The sequence below is a fragment of the Callorhinus ursinus genome, unplaced genomic scaffold (assembly GCF_003265705.2).
Source record: "Callorhinus ursinus isolate GAN/ISIS: 27379988/994484 unplaced genomic scaffold, GSC_fseal_2.0 scaffold22, whole genome shotgun sequence".
NCBI lineage: Eukaryota > Metazoa > Chordata > Mammalia > Carnivora > Otariidae > Callorhinus > Callorhinus ursinus.
In genome coordinates, this window is record NW_027397084.1 from 8,336,896 (window position 1) to 8,356,685 (window position 19,790).

Genomic DNA, 19,790 nt, shown 5'->3' on the forward strand with positions numbered 1-19,790 from the left:
CCTTGACCGTTCATGGCTGGCAGAGCCATTTGAATGAGGTGCCCTATGCCCTGGCTGGACCGGAGTAGGGCCTGGTGCTGTTTCTTTCCTTCAGGCAGTATTTTGGCTCGCCAGACTTCCCCACAATGTCTAGTGTTCACCAGGTGTCCTAGGGAGCTCTGGATTTCATGCCTAAAAGTTATCCTAGCACCCCCGTATGAGTCTCTGGTTAAGTGAAAGACCTGACAGGTGGATTGATTCTGCTGGTTGGCAAGATATTTCTTTTGTAGGAAAAGGAGAAATTGGGCTGCTAGAATAGTGTTGACACCTTAATATTGGGCAGTTCTCATTCAGATGGGACACTGAAGAAATTCAGATCTTAGAGCTACCAATGGTTCAGTGCCGCCCTTAGAACTGAGCTTGTGCTGTGGGGTAGGGATTTCTTCCCCTTCTGTGTTTCCATAGAAATTCCATCTCCAGTCTAGGGCACCCAAGGGCAACAGGAATGGTGATAGATTATCTTGCTTTGTGTACCACCACCCCACCCTTCTCCTTTATCTGCTGCTACTTAGGGTGGTCACTCTACTCCCCACCTCTCTCCACAGGAGTACCAGCTATCAAGTGTTCCTGAGGATAAGTAAGCCTATCTTAGAATTTTCCAAATTGTTGCTCCTCATTTTGAAATGCTAATGGTCCCTTTGGATCAGTAAATGTCTTTTCTTGCTTTTTTTTTTTTTTTTAAGATTTTGTTTATTTGAGAGAGAGAGAGCAGGAGCGGGGTGAGGGGCAGAGGAAGAAGCAGACTCCCCACTGAGCAGGGAGCCTGATGTGGGGATTGATCCCAGCACTCCAGGATCATGACCTGAGCTGAAGGCAGATGCTTAACCAACTGAGCCACCTAGGCTCCCTTTTCTCGCTTTTAATGGATGTAATAATACTATATTCTTCCCGGTTGGTCTTAAGCTATGCCAAAGGAGGAATAGCACTCGCTACACATTCTTGCTCTGACCACAGGCTCTTCTATCCTTCAGTGTGACAACGATGCATGGAAGGCAAAGGAATGGTCAGCAATGAAAGAGATCAGATTCTAGGAATGCTGTGGTTGAGGCCCCTAAAACATTCAAGAAATTGTTGGATGTGTTGTGCAACCAATATGCTATAAAATTCATAATAATAAATTTACCATGACCAGAAAAAAAATCATCCACATTTCCCTTTATATTCTGGGTTAGACCTGCCCTCTTGATAATCACCAAAAATTCACAGTGACTTTTAGAGGAGTCATTGGAAACCAGCATTCAGTGGCAGCAAAATGGGTAATGCAGCATCATGAAAACATATACTATTTTAATAAAAATAGACTCGAAAGAATCATGGCGTTATGCTTAATAACATCATTCCTGCCTTTTGTATGTGTGTGTGGGAGACATAAAATTCATGAGAAACAGGCATTTGACAAAAAGAACATGAAGAGTTGTTGCCTGAAAACTGAATACTCTTCACATGCACTGATTGGACACAAAACAAATATATAACATATATAACAAATATATAATTATATGTTATAATATTGTTATATTATAGATCTTCATTGATACATAATTATACTTCAGATAGACTCACGGATTTTGTGTTGCATTTTTGAATCAAAAGATTTATGTAAATAGGCACTCTATAAGAAATACTCTCCTGAAATCCTAAACATCCTAGGGGCAACACTGTTGGAATGTTATTACTGTATTTGAGACATTTCTCAAACCAGATGCCAAGAATTACCACTGGAAAAAATTATCTCCAAGAACATCAAATTTATTCATTCTTTTTTTTTTTATTTGTCAGAGAGAGAGGGAGAGAGAGACAGAGAGTAAGCACAAGCAGGGACAGGCAGAAGGAGAAGCAGGCTCCCCACGTAGCAAGGAGCCCCATGGGGAAGCCAATCCCAGGACCCTGGGATCATGACCTGAGGCGAAGGCAGCCGCTTAATCAAATGAGCCACCCAGGCATCCCTCACATTTATCCATTTTTACAAAATTCTAGCTTCCTTACTTGAGTAAGAGATCATACTCTTTCATTTTCTTTATATTTCCTTAATTATTTTGTCCAATATTAGAAATTTTAATTTTTGAACCTTTTGTAGAACTCACCAATAAATCTATCTAGTCATGAAGTTTCTTTTTGAGAAAAAATTTAACTACGATTCAATCTATTTAATGCTTATAAAGGATTACACTTTTTAATTGTTTTCATATCTTCCCTCAATTTTATGTTGCATTTTTATTTTAAATATGTCAATTGTATAAATTTTCAAATTTATTAACCTGTGGTTATTTACAATATCTTATTTTTAATATCTGCAGAAGCAGCATTAATGCCACTTTTATATTTTGGGGATGGACTATGATTTGTGCCTTCTTTCATTCTCTTTTCATGTTTTACTAGCAGTTTGACAACTCTATTGGATTTTTCGAAGAATTCTTCTAGTTCTGTTAATTTTTTTCTTGTACTTTTCTCTATTTCTTTCACTTCTGTTCTTATATTTTTAATACTCATAAGATTCTTCTCTAACTAAATAAATATATATATTTATTTCTTTTAGTTGTTTTAATTCTTTCTTGTTTTCTTTGCCTATTAGATATTACTATTACTAATTATATAATCAATTGATACTTAGATTTATCTGCATATACTTTTTTTGGTGTTATGATCTCTTTGAGGAGCACATCTTTCCTAGTTTTTTTTTTAATTTTTTTTTAATCAAAGAGAGAGAGAGTGAGCCCAAGAAGGGGGAGTGGCAGCAGAGGGAGAAGCATGCTCCCTGCTGAGCAAGGAGCCTGATAGGGAACTCGATTCCAGGACCTCAGGATCATGACCTAAGCCCAAGGCAGCCACTTAACTGGCTAAGCCACCCAGGCATCCAACATCTTTCCTAGTCTTGAGGATTGTGTGTTTGTTTAAATATATATATAAACACAATTGCTAGAGGAGAGGAGGGTGGGGGGATGGGGTAAGTGGGTGTTGGGCATTAAGGAGGGCACTTGACGTAATGAGCACAGCGTGTTGTATGCAACTGATGAATCATTAAACTCTACCTCTAAAACTATTAGCACACTATATGTTAACTAATTGGTTTTAAATAAAAAAATATTTAACAGATATTTTTAAAAATTCTTCTGCAGTTTTCTAATACTCAGAACCTGCCTTGCCTTCGAGTTTACCATTTTTGTAAACATTGTAGTGGGAAACAATTAGAAAAAGCTCAGAAACCAGGGACAAATTATAATTTCCAGAGGTAACCACATCTATATGTTGATCCTATCTGATATGCTTTTCTTGCAATGTGACTGACATTCCTCCTACTGAGAGTTGGAATCTGTGTGGTTTTCCACAAATTTAGGTGAGTGTGTAGGTCTATCATTACCAATGCAGTACAAACTGGTGCGGTTGACTTCTAAGGTTAGTTCAAGAAAGGATATGGACTCTGCCTGGCTTTAGAACTCCACCACCACATTGTAAGCAAGCACAGGTCAATTGGAGAGGCTCCCAGGGAGAGGATCTGCGATCCCCTTCCAATAGCTAATGACAACTTGCCAAAACATGAGTCACCTCCTGTGTTCTCCAGTCCTATTCAAGCCTTCAGATGACTACAGCCCAAACAAATATACACTGCAGTCTCAGAGAATGCCTGAACCAGAACATCTCAGTCAAGCAACTTTTGAACTCCTGACCTATAGATGTCATGAAAAATAATTGATAATTATTTGTTTTTAAGACACTAAGTTTGGGGTGATTACGAGGCATTAGATAAATACTAATATCCTCCTGCTCATCTCCTACGTTCTCAAAATTCTTTTAGATATTTTGAGTTTGGACTGAAAGCAGAATTTTCAAGTAAAATTTTTCAAAAGGAAGCTACAAAAAGATTATGGAGAGCATTGGAGAGAGTAGGATTTGAGGATTTTTATGAACTGAAATAAAGAAAGCACAGAGGACCAAGAATTAAAATTTAGGGGAACATTTATGGGTAGAGTGCTGGATTATAAGGAAATATGTTGATAGAGGGGAAAAAAACTGTCAAAATATGTGAAGAAATAATTCACACAAACAAAAAAAAGGAAAAAAATCTTTAAGTCATAAAGAAGACTTAGGAAATATCAAATGAATCAAATATAACATGAAAATAATGACATATAAAAGACAATTGAATGCAACTAATTATTTTCTAAATACTTTGAAAAATAGCATCAAGAGTAATAGCTATGTTGCATGACATTAAAGGAATGTGATTACATTGGTAGAGAATGTGGGACAAGGATTGTAGGTTTTTGTTGTAAGAGAATTTTTCAATCTAAGATAAATCACATGTTATAAAACTGGAAGGATGTTTGTGTTGAGTCCTGAACAGTGGTTACAAATTCATGTTTAAAACAAATTATAGAGGGAAAGGAACTCATACTTTTGAGCAACTACTACATGTCAGATAATCTGCAGAGGACTTTTTAGTACATTTAGGATTCCCCTCCCTACAGAACTCTCCAGAGAATATGGTTTTTCATATTTTCACAGCTAACAACGCTGAAGTCCTTGGAGGCCAATTGGCTATCCAATTTAGCGCAACTCTTGAGCAACAGATTGAAGTCTCTACACTTTCAAAGCCATTTGTGTCTTCTCTCTGTTACACCACTATGAAGACCCCATGGAGAAAAATCAAAAGGAGCTGTCACTCTAAAACACAATTAGTGTTCAACAATTATACTGAGTGAATGAATGAAAAAGCAACCTAGCAAGTTTAGCAGAAATCAGTAATGGAGGAGATTGAGAGCTACACTGCCTGTAGAGTAGCCACTTGCCACAATGAGGCTATGGAGAATTTATTTATTTATTTGTTTGTTTGTTTATTTATTTATTTATAAGATTTTATTTGAGAGAGTGAGCACGTGAGTGGGGCAAGGGGTGGAGGGAGAGGGGTAAGCAGACTCAGTGCTGAGCCCAGAGCCAATGTGAGGCTGGATCCTGTGACCTCGAGATCATGACCTGAGCTGAAACCAAGAGTCTGGTGCTTAACCAACTGGGACTCTGGCGCCCCAAGGCTATGGAGAATTGAAAATGTAATTAGTTCCAGCTCAAATGTGCGATCAGTGTAAAATGTACACTGGATTTTGAGTTCTTAATACAAAAATAGAATGTAAAATATTTTGTTAATTTTTAAAATTGATTATATCTTAAAAATATTTTAGATATCTTGGGATAAAATTGATTTCACTAGTTTTTTTTTTTTCCGGTGTAGCTGCCAGAAAATTTAAAGTTACATATACAGGTTGTATATGTGGCTCGTGTCATATTTCTATTGCATGGCACTGATCTAGAATATATAGGGATACGGGACCATGGAAGAAACCTTTCAGCACCTGGAAGAATTGATGAGACACCAAGAAGGTAAAAGGTGTGAAAACATAGAACTGGCCATCTAGATTTCTAGGTTTAATATGAATGTGTGAACACATTCAGCCAATATAGCTTCTATCCCACCATCAACTTTATATTCCTTTTCCCAGATTTACTATGTTTGAAAAATAACTTGTGTAAGTTAAGGTATAAAATGTGATGATATGATACATATATTGTGAAATGATTACCACAATAGGATTAGTTAAGACCTTTATCCCTCATATAATTACTTTTGTGTGTGTGTGTGTGTGTGTGTGTGTGTGTGTGTGTGTGTGATGAGAACATTTAGGATCTACTACTGTCTTAGCAACTTTCAAGTATATACTACAGTATTGTTAACTATAGTCACCATACTGTATATTGGAGCCCCAGAACTTGTTCATCTTTTATTTGGAAGTTTGTACGTTTTGACAAACATCTCCCATTTCTCCCATCTCTTAGCCCCTGGCAACCACCAGTCTGTTTCTATTAGTTTGGATTTTTTAGGTTCCACATATAAGGGAGATCACACAGTATTTGTCTTTTTCTGTCTGACTTATCTCACTTAGCATAATGCCCTCAAGATCCTCCCATCCATGTTGTTGCAAATGTCAGGATTTCCTTCTTTCTCATGGCTGAATAATATTCTATTGTGTATGTCGACTCTGGGCATGACCAACCCTCTGGGCATGACCAACCGTCTGGGCATGACCAACCCTTCCTACCACCTTTTAGGGAACACCTAACTTCTTTCCTTTGGTTCTCAAGTCTTCCCAGTTTGGCCCCAAGCCACCTCCAGTTGATCATCTTACCCCAGTATTGCTGTAATTTTCAGGTTCTTGTGTACTTCCTCAACTCTGCGGCATTGACTGTGACTTTCCCCTCTCCTTGGTGTTTTCTCTTGGGCAGCTATAACATTGAGCTAAATCCTTCTCACCTTCAGGCCTCCCTTTGTCCCAGGGACTATCTCTGTCCCCACCGTCCCTCCTGTTCGGATAAGAACCCCATGATGCACCAGCTTCACTCACCAGTTTCTCAGTTTCTAGCCCTCATGCTCCTGCTACAAGTAAGTGGTTGATGCCTTTACTCCCTGTGAGGCTATAAAACCCACACAGGATCCTCAGCCCCTAGCACAGGGTCTAATATAAATAAATAAACAAACAAATAAATAAATACACACATACACAGCCTTCATCCGTCTTCTTTATCCTTTTATTGATAGATGAACACAGATTGCTTCTATAGCTTCTCTATTGTGAAAAATGCAATGAACATGGGGGTGCAGATACCTCTTTGAGATCCTATTTTTTTTAAAGATTTTATTTATTTATTTGAGAGAGAGAATGAGAGCCAGAGAGCACGAGAGGGAAGAGGGTCAGAGGGAGAAGCAGACTCCCTGCTCAGCAGGGAGCCCGATGTGGGACTCAATCCCAGGACTCCAGGATCATGACTTGAGCCGAAGGCAGTTGCTTAACCAACTGAGCCACCCAGGCGCCCTGAGATCCTATTTTTATTTCCTTTGGGTATATCCCCAGAAGTGGGATTTCTGGGTCATATGGTAGTTCTACTTTAATTTTTCTGAGGAAACTCCACACTGTTTTTCATAGTGTCTGTACCAATACCCATACCCATCAGCAATGCCCAGGATTCTCTTCTCCACATCCTTGCCAAGACTCGTTATCTCCTGTCTTTTTGATACTAGCTATTCCACAGAGTGTAAGGTGAAATCTCATTGTGGTTTTGATTTGAATTTCCCTGATGATTAGTGATGTTGAACATCTCTTTTCATGTACCTGCTGGTCATTTGCATGTCTTTTTTGAGAGAATATCTATTTGGTGCCTCTGCCCAATTTTTAATCAAGTTGCTTTTTGCAATTGAGTTGCACACTTTCCTTAAGTATTTTGGATATTAACCCCTTACATAGATGGTTTGCAAATATTTTTTCTTATTCCATACATTGCCTTTTCATTTTGTTGATCTCTATTAGATTCTTGTGTAGTGTTTAAAAAATATTTCCAATTATAAATATTGAAAAAAACTCTTGACCCCATTTTGACCTCTAACTACCACATCATTTCCTTTGTTCAATTTATTTCCAAACTCTTTAAAATAATTTTCTTTTTTTTAAAAGATTTTATTTATTTACCAGAGAGAGAGAGAGAGAGAACACAGCAGGGGGAACAGCAGGCATAGAGAGAAGCAGACTCCCCACTGAGCAGCGAGCCCAATGCTGGGCTCCATCCTAGAACCCTGGGATCATGAGCTGAGCTGAAGGCAGACACTTTAACTGACTGAGCCACCGACGCGCCCCTAAAATAATTTTCTATATTTTCTCTTAAATTTCTATCCTCTCATTCTCTCTTGAACCAGGTTTTTCCCTCTTCTGCTCTCCTGAAATTGTTCTAGGAATGGTCTTCAAAGACCTCAAAGACTTAGCATGTGCTAAATCATTGGCTATTTCTTGTTTTTTATTTTAATTGGCTTTTTAGAAATAATTGATTCATTCTTTTAAGAAGCTTTTTAGGACATCATATTACCTAGTTGTCTCCTAACTTTTCTGTCACTTCTTATTAGTCTTGTACACTGGTTTCTCATCTCATCAATCTTTGGATTTTGACATCCCAGATATAAAGATTAATCCCAGAAATTTTACCTCTACTTATTTCCAAGGTGATCTCATTCAATCTTATGGCTTTAAATAGCATCTAGAAGTTGATGATTCCAAGTTTTTATCTCTAGCCTGAACCCTCTGTCTTTAACATTAAACAAACATTCAACTGCCTAATTGGTCTTTCCAATTAAATATCTAACCTAAGATGTCCAAACTGAGCTTCTGACATGTACACTCTCACCAAAACTGCACCTCCCACAGTTTTCCCAACTCATTTAATGGCAATTGTATTTTTACAATTACCCAAATACAAAGCCTTGGGTCATCCCTAGTGTGCAAGGATGCAAGTCACATCCTCACTTTCTGTTCCCAGCAGATCATTTGGCTAGGTAGACTTCCGAATGCATCGAGAATTTGATTATTTCTTAACATACCCACTTTTACCACCAGGTAGAGGAAGACTCCCAGGGGTATCAGAATGATAGAAATTAAGAGAAGAAAGATTTTAATGTGTTGCTATAAACCGCATAGAAGGACCACCTTAAATTGTTGGAGGATATATGGATAAAAATTGAAATTCCCATTTGGAGGACCGGATAATACAGATCGCACCTATAATTTTATATTTATTTAATTATAATATATTATCATTATCATTTACAGATGAGCAAACTGAGAGCTAGTTTAGTAACTTGTCCAAGATTACATGAATCAATAGCAAATCCCCTAGGATAACAACCAGAAATGCCTTCTTCCAGAAATCTCAGTGTTTTCCAGAAATGAAATTTTAAACTATAAAATTTAGAATAAAATGCTGTCTGCTTAAGACAGACAAGAAATAAGTTGGGATGTCTAGGTTACATATTTTATTATTTTCCAACATTTATTAATGAATACATAGTATGGTTACCAGCCTATTACAGGTTTGAGGAGACACAAAGGAAAAGAATATAATATTTCTTAAACCCTCACAATTTACTTGAAATCTAGTGGTGGCTCCAAGAAAGAAGTAGTTATAGCTGTTGTCAATAAACTGGTTTGCTGTCTTTCCCAACAAATGTTGTTGGCACTCTGGGTGTCTTCTCAGACCCATCAAAAAACTGTTTTTTTCTCATTTCTTATTGCATTCAACATTTACATCTTGCTCTCCATCCCTGGAACTCTTTATACAATTTTTTAAAGATTTTATTTATTTATTTGACACAGAGAGACACAGTGAGAGAGGGAACACAAGCAGGGGGAGTGGGAGAGGGAGAAATAGGCTTCCCGCAGAGCAGGGAGCCTGATGCGGGGCTCGATCCCAGGACCTGGGATCATGACCTGAGCCGAAGGCAGACGCTCAACAACTGAGCCACGGAGGTGCCCCACATTTTTTTCCTTCTCTTTTCAGATTCTTGAATTTGATCCTCATATCTGATTGTTGATCCTGCAGAAGTACAGACTTTGGTTACCCTTCTTGCCTCTAACTTAGACATTGTACTTGAATTAAACATATATTTTTATTTGTTTGTTTTTGTTTTTTAGGTACACATCACTTAAATCTCCAGAGGCAATATGATGCCTGTCCTGGAACAAGCTGTTTAAACTAGATATTATCATGAGGTTCACTAGATCTCTAGTGAAAAAAAAAATTTAAAAATTAAAAAAATAAAGCTGTAATCTTGGGCCAGTCGTTAAGTTAGTTAAAAAAAAAAGTAGCAAAATGTTTGGGAGCTTGGTAAAATATTGATAAATGGTTGATTGGTCCTTTGTTTTTAGCTGGAAAACAAATTCTAGTCTCTATGTTTTCCCCTTAACTTTTATCATTACAGAGACTATTTGTGCTGTCTAGTATTTACATTGAGAATGAAACAACAGATCTTTATGCATTTTTCCATCCCATTCAGAACTAAGTACAAAACTGCCAAGATAATGTTTTGAGTCTAGACTCTTGCCAAAGTTCAGATTGTATTTAAACCCAGTGTAATAGTATTAGTATTAAATAATATTCAATTAATATGCCTTCTTGCACGAACAGAACTTGGAGAGAAGAAAGGAATGGCCAATGAATATCGTCATGCTGTACTGTAGCTTGTGCCCTCATCTTGTACTGAGGTTTCCTGTTTCTCAATGTCAATAACAAAATGATGACATTTAGATAACTGATAAGTCTATGGATATTAATTTTCATCAATCAAATTTCTAATAAGGTCATGGTTAAGTTGGCAAATGTTCAATTGTGTAAATTTAGGTAAACCATGACAGATCAAAAGTGGTTCTAAACTGAAGCAAAGGTGACATCCATATGATAGGAAATTAACGAAAGATATACCTCTATCATAAAACCTCTAACTTGAGAATATAAGAAAGGTCTTAGCTCATTCCATTGAATGCATAATTAATATCTACAGAGGAAGATATCAATATTGGCATATGTGTTTATTTATTACAGAAATTCTAATTTATTCCTATACCTCTCTGCACTGGTGTACAAACTTCTTTGATCACAGGTACATCTTCCTTTTCAAAATTAATCTTCTTCAAATAACCTCTCAATGCAGCAAATTTTACTTGGTGAGAGACATATATCAATTTGCTTTTCATATTTAAAGCAGCGTCTTCTACAGTAACCGAAAGATTTTGTGCACCGATCAGGATCCACCAAGGTACATGTGGCTATAGTAAAAGAAGAGTAACCGACATTACTGATCTCTTACTTAAGAACATATTATTTTTGATGACAAAAAGTACTATGCATACATTGTAATGAACTTATAAAATGCCAAAAAATAAGAAAGCACTAAAATATTACATACTTCCATATATATATATATACAAAGTTTGAACATGTTTTAAATTAATATATATTACATTTTTATGCCATACATGATTCTCCTCAATAAGATTCAAAAACTTTTTAGAGCTACATAATATTCCTTTGAAATATATGACAGTTTGTCCATTTTTTCCATTAGGTCATATTTAAAATTTTAATATTTTAAGATTATAATAAGCAAATTTGTAGTACATATTTTAATACTTACATGAGACATATTTAAGATAATTGTGGAAGAGTTAGATCCCAACGTTATTAATTTATATATTGCACCAGCAATATATGTAACTTTTGCCCCCAAATAAAATAGTGTCCACTGCAGTTTTAATTTTTATGCTGTTAGTATTTGTTTCGAACAATTTTTCTTTTTTCTTAATAGTTCATATACTTTCCTTATTATGTTATTATATAATTTTTTAAAAGAATTCATGAGTTCTCTTTAAAAATTTTTTAAAGGCTTTATTTTTAGAGCAGTTTTAGGTTTACAAAAAAATTGCAAGAAAGGCACAGAGATTTCCTATATACTCCCTGCCCCTAAATATGCATAACCTTCCCCATTATCAACATCATCCACCAGAAGGGTACATTTTTTACCAAGGATGAAGCTACATTGACACATCGTAACCACCCAAAGTCCATAGTGAAAGCTTCAAAATAGTTCATTCTTCGTGTTGTGCATTCTATGGGTTTGGGCAAATGTGTAATTAAATATATCCACTATTATAATATTATACAAAGTATTTTCAGTGCCCTAAAAATCTTCTGGGCTCTGCTTATTCATCTCTCCCCTCACTCCTCTGGCAACTATTGTCTTTTTTACTGCCTTCATAGTTTTGCCTTTCCAAGAATGTTATATAGTAGAAATCATATCATACACAGCATTTTTAGATTGGCTTCTTTCACTTAGTAATATGAATTTAAGGTTCTTACATGTCTTTTCATGATTTGATAGCTCATATTTTTTAGCATTAATTAGCATTTCGTTGTCTGGATATATCGCAGTTGATCTATCCATGTACCTACTGAAAAATATCTTGGATGATTCCAAGTTTTGGAATTTAGGAAATTAGGAAATTAGGAATAAAGCTGTTTATAAACATTCATGTGCAGGTTTTTGTGTGGGCAGAAGTTTTCAACTGCTTTGGGTAAATACCAAGGAGCATAATTGCTGTGATATGGTACCAGTATGGTTAGTTTTTTTTTTAATATTTTATTTATTTATTTGAGAGAGAGAGAGAGAAAAAATGAGTAGGGAGAGGGACAGAGAGAGGGAGAACCACAGTTTCCCAGCTGAGGATCCTGGGATCCATGACCTGAGCCAAAGGCAGACCCTTAACCGACTGAGCCATCCAGACACCCCCAGTATCTTTAGTTTTATAAGAAACTGCCAAACTGTGTTCCAAAGTAGCTATATAATTTTGCAATCCCATCAGCAGTGTATGAGAGTTCCTGTTGCTCCATATACTCACCACAATTTGGTTTTGCCAGTATTCCAAATTTTAGCTGTTTTGATAGGTATGTAATGTTATCTCGTTTCAATTTACATTTCCCTGATGACATATGACGTGGAACATCCTTTCCTATGCTTACTTGCCATTTGTATAACTTCTTTGATGAGATGTCTGTTAAGTTTTTTGGCCCTTTTGTTTTTATTTTGTTTTGTTTTCTTATTGTTGAGTTTTAAAGGTTCTTTGTATGTTTTGGATAATGGTCCTTTATCACATGTGTCTATTGCGAATATTTCTCCCAGTTTGTGGCTTGTCATCTCATTATCTTGTTGTTATATTTCTCAGGGCAGAAGTCTTTAGTTTTAATGAAGTCCAGCTTATCAATTCTTTCTTTCGTGGATCATGCCTTTGGTGCTGTATCCAGAAAGTCATTGCCATTCGCAAGGACATCTAGGTTTCTTCTATGTTATGTTCTAGGAGTTTTATAATTTTGCATTTTACATCTGGACCTACGAGCCATTTCAAGCCTATTCACTAGTCTAGATTCACTTTTTCACATGTGGATGTCCACTTGTTCCAACATCAGCTGTTGAAGAGACTGTCTTTTCTTCATTATATTGCCTTTGCTCTTTTGTCAAGTATCAGTTGACTATATTCATAGGGATCTATTTCTGAGATCTCTGTCCTGTTCTATTGATCTATTTGTTTACTCTTTGACCAGTACCACACTATTCTTTTCAGATATATGAATATAATGGTATGAATTTTCTTGTAAGCTCTACTGTAGCTGTGTTCTATGACCTTTGTGCTCTCATTTTTATTACTTTTCAGATGACAATATTTTCTGACACTCATTGGTATTTCTTCTTTGAATTAGGTTGAGTTTCATTAATCTTCATGTTTATATCTTCTTATTCTTACATTTATGTTGTTTGTTTTTCTCTGTTTTCTGTGTAACTGAGGAAGGTGTGTTATCATCACCCATTATTATGGTGTTCTCTACTCTTTTTGTCTTTCTATCTTTTTTTACATATTTCAAGACTAAGTTATTTGCTGCATTAAATTTATGGTTGCAATATTATCCTGTTGAATTGAATCTTTTATTACTACGAATAATCATTCTTTGTCTCCAGTAATGCATTTTTTTCTTACTGTTTACTTTATATAATATTAATATAGCTACTTCACCATGCTTTTGTTGGGGTTTTATATCCTTTCCTATCCTTTAGATTTTATAATTTCTCTTTTCTCATATATTAGATATTTCTCATATAAACTATTCACTACATTCAAAACTATATTCACTACATTCAAAAGATTCACTCTTATTTTTTAACTTTACACTAACATTTATAATAGTAATATATTTTGGATGAAATATATCCTGTTATTTTTTCCTATCTTCTTTTCTATATATTGGTTATTTTTTATAATCCCATCATATAATTTACCATTGTGTAGTTATATTATCTTTTACTCTTCTTTTGTGTTTATGCTAGAAGTTTCAACTTACCAAAGTCTTATTAAAAATCATTGCTTGTTTGTTTTTTGTTTTTTTCTTTTGCTTTTTGTTTCTTCCTGTGTTTCTGAGCTTCCACATAGAAAATCATTCTCTTTCTGGCCAATCTTTTAAGAATTTCCCTTAACACAGGAGTTCTGATGTTGAATTCTCTGTTTTTATTTGAGAATATCCTTATGTTATCTTCACTCCTAGAGGGTATTTTCATTTGATACAGAATTCTAGATTATAGTTGTTTTCTTTCAGGACTCTGAAGATATCACAACCTTGTCTTCTGACTTCTTTCTTTGTTGTTTTTTGAAAAGTCAACTTTCAGTTTAATATCTGACCCTTTGAAAATGATATGTTGTTTTCTTCAACTTTTGCTTCACTTTATTGTTTTGTTTTTTTTAGCAGTTTGCTATGCTTTTTCTTCCTTCCTTCCTTCATTTCTTCCTTTCTTCCCCCCTTCCTTCCTTTCCTCTTTCTTACCTTCCTTCTTTCCTTCATCCTTTCCTCCCTCCTTCACCTTTTTTCCTGATTTTCAACCTCTAATTTTCTCTTGTTTCATTCCAGATATTTTCTTCTGGTTCATCTTTCATCATCATTAAATATCTCACTGATTATGTAAAAGCAACTATTTAAAACATTCAATATGTATTTAATTTTGCTTTATGAATTTTTCAGTTCTGGAATTTTATTTTTGCTCCTTGTTGTAGTCTTCACTTCTATGCCAAGTTTTTACTTTTGTTTTTCTTTATTTAAACAAGTTAAGCACAGTTATTTTAAAGTCTAGGTCTGGTAACTTCAGTCTCTGGATCCCTTGTTAATCTCTTCTCTTGTATGCTGGTTTCAATTTTTGATAGGATAGTTTTGTTTTCATTTGTTCCTGATTATTTTTGTCACATAAATTTTTAATGAAAGATTGAGGAAGCTTGAGGTCTAGAATGATGTTATCTTTCTCCAGAATGATTTATTATTGTTCCTTGTTGATGGCTAAGACTACCTGGATAATTTTAAACCATTTATAGAACTTGAGATAATGTAAAAGTGGGTATAAGTTCCTGGGACGGCTGGATGGCTGGACTAATGTCCTTTTAACTTAGACCTAGTTTGTAGTCTTTTGGGATCCTCAGCCAAAGCACACCTTTGCAGGCTCTGAATTGCAATTTTTGCCCCAGTGGTAGCATAAGGCTATCAAATTTCTGCTTTTCAACTTCTTTCCTGTGTCTTTAAGAATAGTCAGATGCTTCTAGGGAGAAGAATGCTTCTAGCCTCAGAAGTTGATCTCAACTTGATCTTTTCACTGTAACTTTTAACTGACCCGTTTACTCTGCAAGGCCTTTAAGCAATTATTTCATGTTTTTTGTTTTGTTTTGTTTTTTTGTCCATATATCCCCCTCAGTGCATGGGAGAGGCTATATGAAAAAAACTGTTATAATTTTATATTATGTTTTAATATCAGGTTGCTGCTATGTGAAACAGACTACTATAATTTTTATTGTAAAGTTTTAACATCGAGTAGAGCAAACAAATCACTAATTTTTCAAAATCTTTGTAGGGTACAAATTGATAGTTTTTCTAACTGCAGAGTTTACAGCTGTGGACTTTAAGCTTGAAGTTTAATGCTGTTATTTGCTAGCTAAGTAACTTTGGGTAAGCCCTACAAGTCTCAGTTGCTTCATGTGTAAAATGGAGAAAATGGTATCTCATTCACAGAGTCTCTATGAAACATGATGAATTAACACATAAACAGGTGTACAACAGTGCCTGGAACATAATAGTTTCTCACAGATTAAGAACTGTTATTAATTAATGAACAAAAGACTATAGTTGAAATTAAATCATTATTGACTACAACTTTTAGACCAGGTGGTGGGCTTTTTCTGGAGGTAAAGCAAAACACTGAGCCAAAGAGAGAAAGAGAGAGAGAAAGAGAGAGATAGGCTAATTAAGTACCATGATAGAGAAATATATTAGGTCTAATGTGTGAACAGATGAGTGTTTGCTTAATGTCATGGTGTTGCATCATGGAAGAGTGATATGAAAATTTAACCTTAAAAAATGAGCAAAGGTTATTCAAATGCACAGGAGGAGTATAAAAAGAACAAGAACCAGTCAGACAAGTAGTATGATTCTCATCCTAGAGCTGAAAGAGCATATTAATGTTTAAGTTCAAAAACTAATAATAACACAAATATATTTCCTTCATTGAAAACCTACTCTGTGTCAGGTATTGTTTTGAATATTTTGCATATATTATCTCATTTAACTGCCATAAAACTTTGAGGTTGATGTTGTTCAGATAAAAAACCTGAGGCTTTGAGTGACCAAATAATTTGCCCAAGGTTGCAAAACTAATACATGCTTAACCCAGGGTTCAATCTTAAATGGTTCCAAACCAGAATTTGCATTTTAAATATGTAATCCATGGCCTCTACATTGAAAAAGTTGGAAAGTGACATATGACAAACACTCAACAGATCTGGATATTGTCTCAAATTTGATATTGCTTATGGTTGCTCATTGTCTCTAGGACCTTTAAGTATTTTATGACTACGGAGGGAGATGAAGATGTGAAAATCAGAAGTTGAGCACTGAATGACAAAATAGAATTTTATTAAGATGAATATGTTTACCCATACAAAGAATCAATAGTAATACATACTTAATATACTCTATATATGCTTAATAAGTGGGTTTCCTTTCTGCAACCTGAACGTAGGAAAAATTTTACCTTAGACAAATTTAAATAAAATAATTTTAGCTCCTCTATGTGGAATTATTTGTCAGTTCCCTTGACTTTGATGTCTTAACTCAAAGTTGGATAACTGAGAATTTAAGGTCACTTTCTGTTCCCCATCTCTTACCGGCCTCTTATTCAGAGCTTAGAATTACGTCCTTTTTTTCTTTTTCTTTTCTATTTCTCAAATATTGTCAGTCTGGTAAGGGTTGCGCTTGTCTCTTATCTTATGGCTGGCACCTGGATCTCTACTATTGAAGATACTTCCTATCAATTAATAGTACCATCATGTAAAAGTCATAAGATGTTCTAAAATATTAATATTTGTGTTTTATTTTCCTTAGCTTATTCAAGGATATTGAAGCAGGTATAATTCTTTAAGTCAGGTGGATGAAAATACAGAAAAATATTAAGACTAATTTGCAAATTACCTTAACAAGTACAAATTAATACAAACAAATCATTGCCACAAGAGAAGCACTAATGTGGTATTCATCTGTCATATAGCATCTTTCTGGATTGGTTGAGAAGTTACTTAGCTAGTCAGTGAAATCCTGGCCTATTGGAAGAGGTTATTTATTTTTATGAGCTCTACTTTTCTCCCAACATTTTATTGGTAATTCTCATTTGTAACCAAATCAACTTGATTTTAAATTTAATAAAATCTAGAGCACCGGGACCATTACTGTCTCCCCACCAACGTTTCAACACAGGTGAATGTCTCTCCTCCACTATTTTAGACTCAGCCTCCCATGCACCAAGCAATATATCTTAAAGTTTCTAAGGCCACCATGTTTCTGTCATTTAAGGTCCATTCTGAGACATCTAAACAAGTGGCTATACTGAGACAGTACCTTGTATTCTTTCTCAACTACTTCCTCTCCTCTTTTTCTGTTTTCTACTTCTACTTCTATTTTTTCCATTTCTTGAAATACTGCAATATGATATTGAATGATAAATGTTCTGCTTACATTATCTCTGAATCTTTGCAAAACCTTGTAAAATTAATGGTATTACCCTTCCATTGTACAGTTAAAGGAATTAAAGCTTCTCCACACTACAAAGGAGCCTCAGGTCCTTAATATAAACTCTGATCTATTTGATGACAAGCTCACTCTATAAACCACTAGTATGTTGTTTTCACTATCTCTATGGATTATTTTATGCTTGTACTAAAATACTGACTAAAATGCTGCTCATTCTGTCATGTTTTAACCATCTTCAGTATTGTTCTCTATCAATTTTCTATAACTCTCCCTCCAGCACGGTATCACTCTGCTTGGATCACTCATCTTACATCTTCATCAAGTATCTACTTAGACTGACTACTTTTTATTGTTTCTTTAATGACTTTAAGGTTCTATCAATAGACAAACCACACCATTGTGCAATTGATATGTACTACTCTATAAACAGCTTCAAAGCCACTCACTCCGATACCTTGTATTACCTTTCCTATTTTTTTGATCCAGCAAAGGCCAAATGTAGAGCATTCTGTCCATTTCAGTACACATTATAACTTAGTATCTGTTTGAATGATCAAAAGGTAAAGGTGGTCATATTCATACGCTAAGTGTCTTCATTACATTATTTAAAGTTTTCTGCAATGCTCAGCAAATGGTATAGTCCCCACACACCTGAAGCACACCTATATTCCCATGTGACCTCACTGTTTTTGGCCAAATAATCTATTCATCTTGTACTTTAGCCTCAGGACCTTCTACAGACAGCATGATGAAATATAAAGAACAAATATGCTAGGATTTGGTATTCCAATGTTTATATTCCACTTATCACACAGTATAACAGGTGTGACCTTGAAAAACTCTCTCCTTTGATGTCATTTTCCTCTTGTATAAAAAGAGGCAATAACAGGTATCTCAGAGTGTTATCTGGAAGGTCAGATTAGATATCTACATGAGAAATTACAAAATGGGGTTTGGCACATGCTAGACATACATATTTACTTCTTGTCTTTTCTTTCTTTCTCTCACCTTCCAAGGTCTAAAGACAAGTTTCTTATCCCCAGTTTCAAAGCTCTTCATCAGAGAATTCAGGACATTTTCCCAAACCTCCACAATTGCCATGCCATAATTCCACCATTCTTACTATTTAGAGCATACTTTTATAAACCTTCTAATTCAAGGAATTCATTGATTTATCCGAGTTTATTCAACTAGATTTTAATATGCCTGGAGAATTATTGTGTTTTTCTTTCATTTTTGTTTCCTTAGTGTCCAGCATTGTGCTCAGTAGATCGCTAACCACTCAGTATTACATGGTTATTGATGGACACGCTAGCACCATGGGCCTCAACATCCTCCCTAGTCATCTTTGAGGTCCCCACTTCCTCAGTTCCCCTTCATTATTAATAATAACTATAATATCTGGGGTGCCTGGGTGGAGCAGGCAGTTAAGCCTCTGACTATTGGTTTCAACCCAGGTCGTGATCTCAGGGTCATCATCATGAAATCTGCTTAAGACTTTCTCTCCCTCTCCCACTGGCAACTCCCCCCCCCATCACATGCATGCTCTCCCTCTCTGTCTCACTCTCTCTGAAGTAAACAAACCTTTAAAAAATGATAATCATAATAACTACAACATCAGCAACTATAATAATTATAATAGTACTAAATTGGTAGACTAATTTTCAGTTTGTAGGGCTACTTACTGGTACATTATTACACTAAATCCTAACTGCAGTCTTTTGAGGTGCATATAATTAGCAAGCACAATATTTTACATCGGACTTTTTATTTAAGATTGTGGTTGTTATTGATTCTGCTTGTATTTTCTTTTTTTTATTGTTAAAGACTTTGGCAAATCATTTAAATTCTCTGAGTGGCAAGGTTCAGAAGTTATTAAGAAGGAAGCTAGTAATAAAATCTAGATCTTCTAAGTTTGAATTCAGTTGTCTTTCTGTTACATGTTGCGCCTCTTGAATTCCCAACTTTCTAGGTCCAAATTAGAACACTTTTGGGTATCAATTTATATCTTCGTTGTTAGAGAACCTGGATCCCTTCAGAGGATAGATCTCTCAAGAATATCATAAAATCTCCAACATACACTTCATTGCAGTACGTATTTTAAATATTTATTTTTAATTGATTCATAAAGCCATTGCTGAGTTTCTTTACTCAGCAATTATTAACTAATTCAACAAGGATTTTTTGTGATACTGTTTCTTTATTTACCATTTTAGTCCTACTGTATCTCATTGCCCAGCATATTTTGATACTATATCCTGGATCATTTTATAGATTCTATTATT

General features: G+C 35.2%; 1 protein-coding gene across 1 annotated transcript; it reads right to left on the minus strand.

The window, feature by feature from the left end:
* Positions 1–10,524: 10,524 nt before the first annotated feature.
* Positions 10,525–18,606, minus strand: DEFB114 (defensin beta 114). The gene is made up of 2 exons (XM_025890387.1): positions 18,514–18,606; positions 10,525–10,704 (listed from the first exon to the last, which is right to left on the minus strand). The coding sequence occupies exons 1-2, from the start codon at positions 18,604–18,606 to the stop codon at positions 10,525–10,527; spliced, it is 273 nt and encodes a 90-aa protein (XP_025746172.1).
* Between the last annotated feature and the right edge of the window lie 1,184 nt (positions 18,607–19,790).

Bases quoted from the DNA above. Each gene is read 5' to 3' on its own strand.
- DEFB114 (XM_025890387.1), bottom strand. From the start codon at position 18,606: ATGGCAATTGTGGAGGTTTGGGAAAATGTCCTGAATTCTCTGATGAAG. The intron at 10,705-18,513 runs GTGAGAGAAAGA...CTTAAGTAAGAG, and splicing joins TTGTCTTTAGACCTTGGAAG to ATCAGTAATGTCGGTTACTC.